General features: G+C 55.1%; 1 protein-coding gene across 1 annotated transcript; it reads left to right on the top strand.

Moving 5' to 3' along the window:
* The first annotated feature begins 2,731 nt into the window (after window positions 1-2,731).
* LOC112882383 (cyclin-D6-1-like) lies at window positions 2,732-4,955 on the top strand. Its single transcript, XM_025947430.1, has 6 exons — window positions 2,732-3,074; window positions 3,191-3,283; window positions 3,376-3,477; window positions 3,582-3,789; window positions 3,910-4,040; window positions 4,392-4,955. Exons 1-6 carry the CDS (start codon window positions 2,892-2,894, stop codon window positions 4,605-4,607), a joined length of 933 nt encoding a protein of 310 aa, XP_025803215.1. The 5' UTR covers window positions 2,732-2,891; the 3' UTR covers window positions 4,608-4,955.
* The last annotated feature ends 8,733 nt before the right edge of the window (window positions 4,956-13,688 follow it).

Raw genomic sequence — 13,688 nt, 5'->3', positions numbered from 1 at the left:
CTGCGACACGCTCTCCGCTCCCATTCCACTCCTGCACATCACACGTTTCTGATATCAGTGGACAATAAGGCCACTTCAGAAAAGAAAAATGGAAATCATGAAGCGTGTGAACAAATCCTCCACTCTCAATTTTTTATTGGCTCTACACATCGAGCCTCTCTGAAACAACTGAAACTTAAGACCAAACCTTCTTTTTTTTGAAAAGAAAAGTGAAAGATAACGAAGAATAAGACTGAAGCAGGAGAGACCGAGATCTTTCAGCCAGAGGCAGTAGATCTAGGCATCTAGCAAAGGATCGACGCCGCGGCAGCTAATCTCCGGCGCCCGGAGATACCCTGCGCTGCAAACTGCAAGCCTGCAAGATGGGTAGAGTGTAGTAGATGACGCATGGATCGAGCGCAGAGATACCCTCCAGTCCTGCTGTCTTCCTCCCCCTGCCGCTGCCAACCCTGCGCGCTGCCCTGCGAGCGATAGGGATTGCGAGGCGCGCGAACAAGCACGCGGGTCCAAGAGCGCCGGACACGGGTACCCACGCGTTGCCGGGCGGCAGCGCCGTACCGCGTCGGTTCGGTTGCCTCGTCCGGGGAGAAAAAACAGCACGGCGTCTTGTTGCGAGTGGGAGATCTTTGGGTCTCCGAGTCCGAGTGCCGTGCTACAGGGAAATGACCGTGGAGAACTGCAGTTCCTTCGCCAAACGCAAGATCCCCGGAGGCCGGAGCCTTCGCCGTGGGACACAGGGCGACTGATGAATCGGCTGGCGACGCTACGCCATGGTCAGTCGGACTAGCGGAGGCGGCCGGAAGCCCGGCGGGTTATTGGTAGATCACTGGCTTTAGCGCGATCGAGCCGTCGCCTCAGCGATCACATCAGCCTTGAGCCCTTCAATGCCAGTGCTGTCGACATCGTATCACCTGCACTCCTGCATGCCGGGACGTGGTGACCGGTGCGGCGACATGATCCGCGCCACAGGTCAAGCTCCTTGGGTCGTCGCCTGAAGAAATGGATGGAGCGGAGGATGCTATCAGCCGCCACACTGACACGTGGGCACACAGGAAATACAAAGTATTTCTATGAAATGTACTGTGTACGCCACCAAATGACAATGCCTGAGTTGTCGTCCAGCGTATGCGCACCCAGACAAACATACACGTCCAGCTGATCGGCCGACAAGATGCAATCAAATTCACATTTTTGGCCCGAGCAAGGGGCTCACGAGCACAGCGTGTCTTGGCCCGCGGAGAGTCCCAGACGAGCTGATGTCACCGCGCACCCGTGCTCGATCCCAACGCAACGCAGACGACCCTGCTCTCGTTCTTGCCGAGAGGGGCGTACATGTCATTTGGCACGGGGCATCCGGTTTGGCGCCACCCGTATGGTCTGATCGTCATGACGAGGCGTAGCCGTCATGTCGACAGGCGAGGTGTTGACCACTGTCCTCTTCAACAGGGGACGGGACGGGACGGGACGCCGCCGTGGGCGCAGGTCAAAACGGGATGCGGGGGGCGAGTAGTACGGGCAACGCCGCAGCGACGCCCCGTTCAGCCGTTCTCCTCCGCCCAGAGATTATACTCCGTCGCGTCCCGGCAAACTCTGTTCACCGGACGCCGCGCTGTTTGTTTCCTTCCGGAGAATTTTGCCCGATCAAACAAAGAGACATATAAAACGGATGAGAGAAGCGTGGCAGCGTGGGAATCATCTCAATGGCACGGCGGCAGCGCACCTGTTGCTAGCACACAACCGGAGTATAAACATCCATGTGACACGAGCTCGTATGGTTTTAATAAAAGAAAAGGCTCCATTCCAGTGCTGAAATAAAAGGGTTCCTGCCCATTTGCACGAGAAATGTGTGAGAGAATAAAGTTTTGGATGCGATGCAAAAAAGTAGAGTACGGTTACACAATCATTTTGTGGTGAAAGAAAATAACCGATACGAAATCCCTGGGGTGATCTTGCACTCTGAATTTTGAAAGACGCTACTGGTCTACTCAGTGAGTGAGGCTTTATGTTAATATTTTTTTTCTTTGCAATAAGGTTTGGCAACGGTTGCACACGACCCGTGTGAGAGCATACGCTAATTGCCGCGATGCTAGGTGTGATCTTGCGGTTACTTTCTTTTTGGAGCGTGAGAAAGTAACGGAAAAGAAACCCACAATGATCACGATTTGTGTACCATAAAATTGAAAAAATCTTGCTGATCTACTGTATCAACTAGACTAGAGCAATCCAGAAACGGGACTACTCCCTCAGTTCCGTTTTATTTGACGCTGGTTAGCTTAGATTTAGACTAAACAACGTCAAATAAAAGAGGACGGAGGAGTAAAAAAATATCGTAGGTTTGTAATTGAACTACCATGGTAATACGGGTCTCAAGTTAATGTAATCCAAGGCATTTCGTCTCTTTTTCTCGGAAACAAGAGGTGAGGATTGAGGAACAAGATCAAGCGTAATGATTTGAGAATAGTGAGGTTCTCTTTAGCCGCATCAACATCTCAAGCAAGAGATGGCCGATTTTTTGCGTGTTGGGTCTCTGACCTGTCAAAGACACATGCAGCCAACAGAGCGTGCACAAGATCCAAATCGATCTCACTGACAGGTGGGGCCAGACAGCAGGCTTTCTTCTACCCCCGCCTCCACCTCCGCGGCTCCTCGCCTCCCTCCTCCTCCCGATCTTTACAAAAAGAACCCCGAATCCCCACCTTTTGGTACCATTGTCCCCGGCCCCCTTGCTATTAAAGGCCGTCTCCCAACCAGACGGAGCTAGTACTAGCACTGCGCCGCAGCAATGGTGGCTTCCCCCGCCGCATAAATCCCACCACTCGCGCTTCTCGGCGTGTTCTCCTCGGTTGGGCTTCCTTCCCCTCCAATCGCGCGGGCGCGGCGCCGCCGGGGACATGGCGACCGGGGAGTGGGAGCTGCGGGAGGAGGACGACTACGAGTTCGACCTCGACAACCCGTTCACCAGCCCCGCGGACGAGCCGATCGCCAGCCTCCTCGACGCCGAGGGCCACCACGCGCCCTCCGTCTCCGCCGCGGCCTCCGCGGCCCGCCGCGACGCCGCCGCCTTCATCTCCAAGGTACGTGGGGGCACGCGGCCGCCGCCGCATTCGCTATTGCTGCTCTCTGGGTTCCTCTTCGGGAGTTTCCGCTGTTTCCTGACCCGATCGGCTTCAATCCGTGTGGTGCGGTCCAGGTGCGGTTCGGCGGGGAGCTCGCCGTCCACCCGCGCGTCGCCTACCTCGCGCTCAACTACGTGGATCGCTTCCTCTCCAAGCGCCAATTGCCCGTACGAACTCGCGAGAGAATAGTGTCCTTTCTGCTAAGATTTGTCCGGGAATTCGGTCTGATCTGATATATCCCCTTTGGTGTTCTGTGCAGTGCGAGCAGCAGCCGTGGGCGCCGCGGCTGCTCGCCATCAGCTGCCTCTCCCTCGCCTCCAAGATGCAGCGCGTCGCAGCCGTCTCCATCGCCGACATCCAGGTAACAGATTTGCTTTCTATTGGTTGCGATTTGGCAAGGGATTGATCTGGAGATCACTGGTTCAAACACACCGTGTCTTTGTATTGTGCTGCCTCCGGCTGCAGAGGGATGAGGAGTTCATGTTCGACGAGGCGTCCGTGCGGCGCATGGAGCGCGTGGTGGTGGGCGCGCTGGAGTGGCGCACGCGCTCCGTCACGCCGCTCGCCTTCCTCGGCTTCTTCCTCTCCGCGTGCTACCCGGCGCCCAGTCACCCGACACAGGTCGCTGCCGTCAAAGCGCGAGCCGTCGACCTCCTCGTCCGCGCCCAGCCCGGTACGTGCGCCGCCCACGCCCTCCCGTTCCAATGGCATGGCATGGCATCCAAAACCAAGAGATGCCCCTCGACATTGCTCCCTTCTGTTCCACTGACTCTTGTTGCTGTGCCTTCTGCAGAGGTCAAGATGGCGGAGTTCTCGCCCTCCGTATCGGCCGCAGCGGCGCTGCTCGCCGCTGCCGGGGAGGTCGCCGCCGCGAACCTCCAGGCGTTCCAAGCCGGCGTCGCCGCCTGCCCCTTTGTAAATAGTGTGAGCATTATTTCCGCTAAGCCCCTTTAATCCCTTGCTAATCCACGTAGATACCCCTGCCACGTCAAAGCTCTCCAGAGTCCAGATCCTTTGGGACTTGGCGGCTTCTGGCATTCCAGTTATTTACCGCTGTTCATCTTTCTTTAACCTGTTGTCCTCGGGGAATGGAGCGGATGGGGCAATTCACCGCCTAGTAAAATCTTGTTGTTTTCTCACTTGTGGAATTAACAATGTGATCACCGTAAACTATCTCTAGATTTGGACAAATTACTGCCGGCCTTTACCCACAATTTCGAGATCTGCAGGAATAGTTGGTTTTCGTGCTAACTCTGTCACGTTTCTCTTGAGCAGGACAAGCTGCGAGAGTGCGGTGAGGTGCTGGCGGCGGCGTGCGGCGTCGGGCCGGTGCGTGCCGCGGCGAGCGCGGACACGCCGGTGACGGTGCTCGGGCACCACCGCAGCGCCAGCTCGGCGTCCGAGAGCGACTGGACCGTCGGATCGGCGGCCAACGGCGGCGGTGGCGAGGCGAAGAAGCGCTGCATGGGCCCACCGTCGCATTGGGGGTAGGCGGCTGACCGAGTCAAGCGGGGAGCTTGGCACATCTGGATGGAAGAGTTGGAAATTTACTCTTGCCCTGCGCCTTTTGCAATTTTTTTCACTCTTTTTCTTTTCAATTCTTTTCTTCTACTTTAATGCTCTCGAGGTAAAGTGGTGGGGATGGATAGAATTCGTGGTGGTGGTGCCTGTCATTTAGTAGCTCCTTTTTGCTAGTTTGTCTTTTTAGGGGAGCCTAGTTATGGTAATTTTTGCGGCAGTGCTCTAGAAGGTGAGGATGGTGGATGAACATATTTGGCTGGGAGGGGCGAAATGATGTGAAATGGCAGAAAATAAAACCAAAAGGCATGTTGCTGGTCACCTCTGTTTGAACTCCTTTTGTGTGTGTTTGTCACCCTTATTCGATCTCCTTTCATGCGTGCTTTCCATCATTTTTCATCATGTGGTCGGAATTTTGTCATGATTTTTCTATGTTTTTGTTACCATTTTTTGTTTGTTTTTTGGAAAAAAATGCTTTGCGCATTTTTCTTTGTTACAGCATGCCCTTTCGCGTGTTTTGGAGGTTTTCGAAAGGAAATGCGTGCTTGAAAACAAAAAGGGCAGCGGTCAACGCGGGTGTGGCGGGGCCAGGATTGCGACGTGTCAGGGCAGAGGGTCGCAGCCTTGTACTTTGCCTCCTTTTCAGGCTGGCACTGGTAGTTCGTCGGATACGCGCCACGTGGGCGCGAGGCCGCATCGCTGCCCTCGCTCGCGCGCGTCCTCCCCTGGGCCCTTGCTCGTGGCTCCCGCCTCGTGCATGCGGCCTGCATGGTGCTGTACACGCCTCCTCACGTCCATACGTTGGGCGCAGCGTACGTGTACGTATACGTGTATGTACTGGTGTTTTCTTTGTTGTTGCTGGTGTATGCTCTGTGCGAACCACATGACTGTGGCGGTGGAAAACATCCCTGTTGTGTGGGCCCGGTAGTTGGTTTGCTCGGAAGCTGTTGGGTCCACGGTGATTTGATTTCACGTATGCAAAAGGCGGAAAGCGTGGAGGGTCCTCTGTCATCTCCTTTCGGACTCCTCTGCGATGAGGTTTACACTGCACTAGCCATCGAATCCAGATCAAGTGGCTTTGGTCTTCCATTGAACGAGTGGTTAATTTCAGCAACGGATTCTCGGAATCAATGTCGAGTTCCTTCATCAGTCTAGATAAAAACTCCGTCAGGAATCACTACCGTAAGCGCATTCCGTTGTGCGTGAAATCGCGTTATCAAGGAATAACTGTGTTCCCTGTTCCACGCACGGGGGTCCAGCGCAACCAAATGCCAAGACCAGACACCGGACGGTCAGTATTACGGAACTCTAGTGTACAAACCGTAAAGCCTTCTTCCTACACTTCTTGATTTCTTCCCCCTTTTCTTTTTGACGAGGCTGCCCCTTGGACATACGCGACCTTTGTGCGTGACGCACCATGAGTGCAAGACGCGGAGCCGGGTATGGCGCTATGCGCGTAGCTAGCTTTGTGGCGTGCCGCTTTTCCACCCGAAATGTCGTCGTAGCATTGTTGACGTGCGGGGGGCGGGGGCAGGGCCACTCGAGTGCCATCCATTGCGCTTGCCCGCCGGCAGCGGCGTGCACGCTCAGGCTCTCCGGTCCCCCTGCTGGTGTGGCCGGAACAAATCGATCGACGATCCATCGACAGCTATGTCGGAACGTGTTATAACTTGCGTAGGGCGAGCAGTGCCTGGCTAGCCGAACATCGCGTTGGAGCTAGCTAGAACTACTCCTCTTCATTTGGTTTCGAGCAGAGCCTTTTTTTTGCAATGCCTCGCTGCCAACAGGGAAGAGGAAGACGATCGGCAGGCAGTGCAGCCTTGTTTACGTCGAGGCTCTGGTGGTGGTCCCAAACCCGGGTTGACAATTGAACAGCAGCACGCCGCAGGTGACGTGGTGAGCAGTCTGGACTGGAATCACTACGGGATGTCTTGATTGGACTGAGCCCCAGGAGATGGGTCGATCGATCTGATGAATCGCCTCTGCCAAAAGGCTGGGCTTACCTAAACCTAAAAGGGCCCTGGTGAATTATCAATGCCACCGTTACGGCGTTACGTCCAGATCGAGAGTGTCAATGCCGGGAACCATCAATGTAATGTCGCCATTATAACCAGGCATGTCTACTTGCCTGCCTCCAGATGCCAGTAGTGCTTAACTATCTCTGCTTCCGGGTTCTTCTTGACCCCGGGCAGCCTCGCCATGTTTTCATCGTGAGAGATGTCACGTACCGTGTCGTCGATCAATGGGTGAACGAAAAGCCCGCCGCCCACCTTGACAGACCGCGCGCGCCATGAGACGGTCTCGTCTCGTGCATATCAGCCATGTGCGGCTGGGCGCGGCATTGGCATGGCACGTGCTACGACGCTAGCTTCCGTGCCCGCGTGGCAGAGCGCGCGCACAGCCTACACTACTACGCCGCTACAGCTCGGTCTGGGCAGGGCAGGGCAGGGCAGGGGCAGCAGCGGCCAGCGGGACGAGGACGCGCCGGGCACGAGCAGGCAGCAGCGCCCGATCGAGGACGACGCGACACGAGACAAGCGGCTCGCGCATGTGTCGGCCACTGCGCACCCGGCCACCGCGCGCGCGCGCGTAAGGTTGCAGGAGTAGCGCGGCAGACGGCAGGAAGGAGCCGTGGCTAGCGGCAGCGCTAGCACTGGCAAGCAGGGCCACCGGTGCAGTGAGTCCCAGGCCAGCTGAGCAGGCGAGCAGCGGTAGTTGCGTGCCCTGTGCGCGCTGCGCGCCCGCACCTGCCCACTGCCCTCGCTGCCGCGCGCAACGTGCGCCTTTCCTGATGATTTCCTCCCCGGGCCGCTCCGCATATCCTGGCTTTCCCGTCGGTCGCTTCTCTCTGCGCGCACGCTCTTCGACGCCCTCGTCCACCTCCAGTTCACCGCACCTCTGTGGCCGACGGCTCGTCGGCTCCGTCCATCAATCCGTTCCGATCGAGCCCGCGCGACGTGCCATGGCAATGGCAGGCAAGCCAGCAGCCGGCGGGCCGGGTCATAATTACCACCTCGTATCCACCGTCGTACGTAGCCCACACTGCTCTACCCCTACGCACTGTGCGTCCGGGGCCCAGCTCGAGGCAATACGTGTACCATCTGCAAGAGTACAAGACCCTGTTCCGATCCATGGTAGTATGGTACGCGGACCACGACGGTGTGCGTGCGTGCTAAGGGCCTACTGGTAACACGTACGTGCGTTCGTGGTCATGGGCACGCCGCAGCAGGTGCGGACGTACGTGTACGCGCGCGTCACGAGCCGACGCAAGCAGACCAGACGGCTGACGCGCGCCCATCTCCCGGCAGTCCGGCGGACGGACGGATGGGTGTGGCGCCATGGGCCGGCCGAGATCTGCCGTGCGATCGTGGGGTCTCCCGCGAGGACGGCCGGCCGGGGCCGGCGGAGGACCACGCCGTACGGCGCCGGACCCTGCGCGGCGCGGCGGCAGCAGGCAGACATCCCGCCCCCGTCGCTCGATCCGCCCGTGCCTGCCGCCCCGATCCGCTGAGTCGCTGACCCGCTGAGCCTGCGCGCGGCGCGGGCCCGGGTCGCGTCGCGTCGCGTCGTGCCTGCCTGGCGTGGGCGCGTTGCGTGCCAGTCCAGTGGTCAGCGGACGGGATACGTGCGCCTGCCGCCCGAGCGCTCCATGAACGCGATGAGCCTTGTCCATCGGTCGGTTCCCAGCACGCAGATGCCACTGTTATCTTCATGTTGCGCGTACCGCCGTGGGCCGCTCTATCTACCACCAGGACACATACAACAGGGCATCATCTAGGATCCGTTACGTGGTCGTCGGGGCAGTACTTGCCGACATTGCCGTGGGTGAAGCTCTTCTTCGAGGAAGCTAAACAGGTTGCCATCAGGATCTCCACTTTTTTCTTCTTCTTCTTCTTCTTTTTTGGCAATATAACCTATGGCCACACAATGTGATTGGTTGCAAGGAAATATATTTGGTTGCAACAAGACTTAATTCCACATACAAATATGGTGGTAATAATGATTAGAGAAATCGGTGTTCTTACACCCAATTTGCAGTGCAATTGTAATTTTATCCTTATTTTTTTAGTTTTGTAATTTTGCCCTTACTATTCATAAGTCAACATGATTATAGATATATTGACATAATACTAGTAATTGCAAATTGTCGTTACATACATACAGGGGTACCTCCTACCAGTGTATCCAGCCCAAGGTGTGCGAGGTTATCCGTAACCTCGCACTAAGCTTCTGGGCGATAGAGCGTAAAGCCCGGGCCTGACAACTGGGGGCACGGTCTCCGGATCTTCCCCCATATACTGGTAGGTCCGGTGCCTCCACGTGCCCGCAAGGATGAAGTGCTCAGGAACAGCTACCACGGGCCCGGACCACCGCGGGATAGTCTTGGGCCCCCACGTGTGGAAGCCGGACCCCCAGGGGGCCTAAGCGTCTGGGCCAGGGGGCCGAGACCTCCCATCCCACCAGGGAGAGGGTCCGGTGCCGCCACGCACCCCTGAGGAAGCGGCCGCTAAACCAGCACCGCCACGTGTCCGGTGGATTCCAGCTTTCTGCGAGAAGCTAGCCCAACTACCGCATTAAATGTGGGTGGTTGTGGTGCGCGTACCCAAGACAGGGTATGGGCTGACCTCTGACACGTTGGGCAGATATGGGTGACGGCACGGTAAGCCCGCCAGTTACCGAGGCGGTTCGTAGGACATGGGGATGTATGGTCACATCATAGCGCCGCGCGCGTGGGCTAAGAGTTATAATGACTGCTACAGGAAGGCCACAACGTGCGCTGCTACAGTGCGCAAATGCTACATCACGGCAGGTCAATATAACCCCTTCGCCAATCAGCGGGAACTGACTCTAAATCGACAGCACGACTCCCTCTACGCATGTCAGCGGCAGCAGACCCTATGCTAGCAAGACGGCACAAGACCATATCCAGACAGAGGATACGCACGGAGGCCAACGAGAAAGATCTCCGGATCTGAGGCATTTAAGGCTCCAATATGTACGTTATTTAATATATCGCCGAGTCCACCTGTCGGGTCCCGCTTAGTGTACGCGCTCCTATAAAAGGAAGAGCGCGCACGTTAGAAAAGAGGGTTCACACACACACACACACACACAAGGTTCACACTCACGCAGGGCCAGAAGTTCTTCCCCCAAACTTACAAACAATACATCACTGACGTAGGGTTTTACACTCAGGCGGACTGAACCACTCTAAACCCGTGTGTGCTACTCGTGTTCATACGTCTCTAGATCTGAGCATTTCTCGACTACCCCCAAACTTATCCTAAGCTAGGATTAGGCGAGTACACTCCGCCACCCGGCTGGAGAAATCCTCCGACACAAATGCTATATAATGTCACACTAACTTCGTTATACTTTGTAGCACGCTGCCATATTTTGCCATGGCTGGCCACGACTTTTAGACTGTTGTGATTGGCATATTTCTATGCTTTTGTCCCCCCCCCCCCCACACACATAGAGTAAAATGATTTTTCGACTGTGGCAAAAGCCTAATTTCCTTAAGTTTGGGCCCGCTCTCTGAAATTTATTCTAAATCTATAGGCTTCAAAAGCGGGGAAATCATAATTCATATAGAGAAACCGAAAAAATGATAGTTGAGGAAAGCAATGCTACAGTGCAATTGCTCCGATCCCACTCTAGATCGCAGTTTTTATATCTCAGAGCCCAAAAGAGGGATCACTCGTGGGAATATACAACAAATGAAGCACAAGGATACACCAACAGTTTGAAGTGCCTTACAATGTGAAAGTGAACCGTTTTGTCCGGACCCCATGCGTGTCGCACCATATGAGTGGGGGCTGCCATCCTAAGAACATACACGCACACAATAACAATACCAACAACTGAACAAGAACCCCACTGGAGCAAGAGCATAAATGTAGTGAATGTAAAAAAGAAAAACATTTGCTTGTTTATGCTTCCTTTACGCTATAGAGATCTGAGTGCGGACTGTAACCTACACGGTCAAATATTGCCAAGCACAATCCCCCCCAAGATGAAGTCAATAGATATAAGATGCCTCGACACCGTTACCTACACTTCGATCCCTGCAAAAACTATGCATTTGCCGCCACGGCGTGACCACCACCTTTGCATGCTTGCTTGCATGGGTCTCGCACGACGCTTTATGACTTGGTAGCATGACACACCTTTGCTTTCGCCAACCTCCTCTTCTTTAATCCACTACCCTCCCTCCCCTTAGGATGCCACCATCATGAGTGCTGAGCCCCAAAAGCAGGGTGCATATACTACAGGCGAAAGGGCGAAAGGCAGCTTGTGTCGAGCCGACGCTATGCTTTTATAGGCAACGGGTTGGAGTGGACATGATGGACTATGGGGCGCGTGTAGTCACTTACAATTCACAAAAGATGATGAGACGCCTACATAATACAGTCCTATTCCTATAAATGATATACCATCTTCTTCAAAGATCCTGAGATGTTGCCGTGGTTCTGTGTTGCTTGTCACCAAGACTGTCGACATGTCAGTTCTGTCTAGTAGCTACTATACCACTATTTAGCAATCTTGGTATGATAGATTTGATCCATCTTGTGAATTTGATCTCTCTGCCAGAGGGTGGATAACACCCTTGCGATGCACCCTAGAATCATAGGATGCCCAAATCTACAAATAAATAAAACAGCGTGCAAACAAAGCAAGCTTGACAGCCCAACTTCTAACTTGTAAGCCGTGCTTTTGTTTACAGCCTACAGGACGCTACATGCCGTCTAAAGTAGTACAAAACTTTGGGCTCGGTTTACGCTATCGTCTCTGACTTCGAAGAGGAAACTGAGAGGAAAACAAAGGCGAGGAGCGCCAGCCAAGTCCAAGGCCGTCAGTGAGTGAGGCGGACTCACAGTCGCAGTCGCAGAAGACTCTGGCCAGCTTCCAAGGACTTTGGGAACCCAACGGCAACCAAACCCTGCTGAAACCCCAAACGCCAAGCCAAACCCCTCAGGAGTCACGGCCTCCCGTCCGCCCTGTTTTTGTCAGCACTTGCGGCGCTGGTAAAAGTTTTGAGGATGGACCCAGAGGTATCTCTAGGCTCTAGTATTTGTAGAAGTGTGGGTATCATTTTTCTTCGAGACACAGCGACGAAGCGTTACTATCTCTACATGACCGCAGTAGCTAGTTCGATGTGCCGTGCACTGTGGTGTGTTGAGATTGAGCTACTACAGGCAGATCAAGAGAAAATAAACACGTACTCCCTCCGTTTCACGTTGTAGTTTATTTTTAGCAAATTTAGATGCATAATTTTTATTATCGATCTAAACATAATGTATATCTACATGCTATGCATCTATATTTGCTAAAATAATCTATATTTTGGAACAAAGCAAGTAGCGTGCGGTCGATCCAGAACTCCATATGCTTGCAAAACAGATGGTCCAGATGTACTTACTGCTGGTCATCCAGTGGCACTCTGGAGAGGGGGACGGCAAACCTGGTAGTGGTAGCCTCTTCAATCATGCGGTGGCAACTCGCCAGGTAGGCAGGTTAAATTGTGCAGGAGTTGCAGCCGAGAGTGAAACCTGCTCCGCCACTGCTGCCGGCCTGGCACCGTGGCCCGTAGGAAGGTCGTTTTGTACGTGGATTCTGCCGGCGGTGGGCTGCGCGGCAGGGAAATCCGACCCGGCGCGTTGTGTTGCGCTGCACCTGACGGGACTGGACCGGAGAGGACGGACGGCGACGACCTGAAATCACGCGCAGATCTTTGTCGTCACGGCGCCGCGCGCGGGTGGGGCCACGCTCGATCCATCGGCCCTCCCTCACGAGGCGCCAGGCGCGTGCGGGCGAGGGAGCCCCTGCCGCGCTCGTGCTCGCCTGCTGCCCCCAACACGCGCTCCGTACGCGCGGCGCGGTGGCCAGCTACCAGCGGCCGGCGCGCGCGCCCGGCGGCCCGTCTCTGTAAATCTTTCGCCGTGGGACAACGTGCGCGCGGGCACGGCGGTAGCCGCCGGTAGGGCAGTAGCCGGTCGGGTGGACCGGCCGCGCGTGGCTGGGTGGGTGGTACCGCCGCCGCGACGCGAGCCGACCTACGCCTCACTCTGCACGGCGTGCGTACGTGCGCCGCGTTATGGGCCTGGCGACGACACCGCGCCAGTAGCACTAGGCTATAGCTACGGGGCCGTGCCGCTGTACAGCACTTTCTCCGTGCGTTGCATGTGCCCGTGCCAAACCGCACCGCCTCCTAATAACTTCTTGAGCATTCCTTCTCGGTCGTTATCCTCGATCGCCAGCCCCCAACTCATCTCGCCACGTGTTTTTGCACTTGCGCACTACTTTCCACCACAGTGATCGAGCAAGTGACCGCGTGGTAAGTCCAGCAGCTAGCTCCCATGCCGTAGACCGCGTGGTAGACGTAGATCTCATGCTGCATCTATCACCGTCTTTCACCCCAAGGCTCCCATGCCGAAGCCACGAGCTGTGTTCAAGTCAAATGCGGGTCAGCACTGCACGTCCAAACTCCAAATGAATGATGTGTTCATCGTCGGGTTTGATGAACTGATGAATTCTAAGCGCATCTTTGGCAGTGTTTTGGGAACGGCTCCACCAACGGCTTCATCTGAAGCTGTGTCAGTCAAATCTACCGGCTTCACCTTTCTATCCACTTATGAAAAATAGGAAGAAGCCACTTCGATAAATATTTATCAAAACAGTTTCAGCTCCACCAGAGAAGCTCAGCAGACCTGTGTTTTTGGAGGAGCCGCAACCATGCCAAACGTGCTCTAAGGATCAGCATGCAACTGAAACAAACAACAGACACATAATTACAGAAACCAATGTCCGTGTCCCAAAATGTACATGCTAGGTTGATATATTCGACTGCAAATAAAAGTGGCCGCGGCTAGTATACCGATGCCAAGCACTTCCTCTGCACCTAGATCTGTACAAACTATCCTGATAGTGTCTGAAGTGCAGGCCGTATAGTTCCGCGGCATGTTTCTCCTTGGATTCTACTCTCTCTGAAAATATTGTACTTGTTACAGTGTACAAATGTCAGTGTGCGTGTCAGAGTCAAAATCTATAGTG

The sequence above is a fragment of the Panicum hallii genome, chromosome 2 (assembly GCF_002211085.1).
Source record: "Panicum hallii strain FIL2 chromosome 2, PHallii_v3.1, whole genome shotgun sequence".
Classification (NCBI taxonomy): Eukaryota; Viridiplantae; Streptophyta; class Magnoliopsida; order Poales; family Poaceae; genus Panicum; species Panicum hallii.
Note: the sequence above shows the minus strand (reverse complement) of the source record. Positions and strands in the feature narration are given on the sequence as shown.

Coding starts and splice junctions, on each gene's coding strand:
- LOC112882383 (XM_025947430.1), top strand. CDS start 2,892: ATGGCGACCGGGGAGTGGGAGCTGCGGGAGGAGGACGACTACGAGTTC. Junction 3,284..3,375: donor TCTCCAAGCGCCAATTGCCC/GTACGAACTCGC, acceptor TGTTCTGTGCAG/TGCGAGCAGCAGCCGTGGGC. Junction 4,041..4,391: donor CCTGCCCCTTTGTAAATAGT/GTGAGCATTATT, acceptor TCTCTTGAGCAG/GACAAGCTGCGAGAGTGCGG.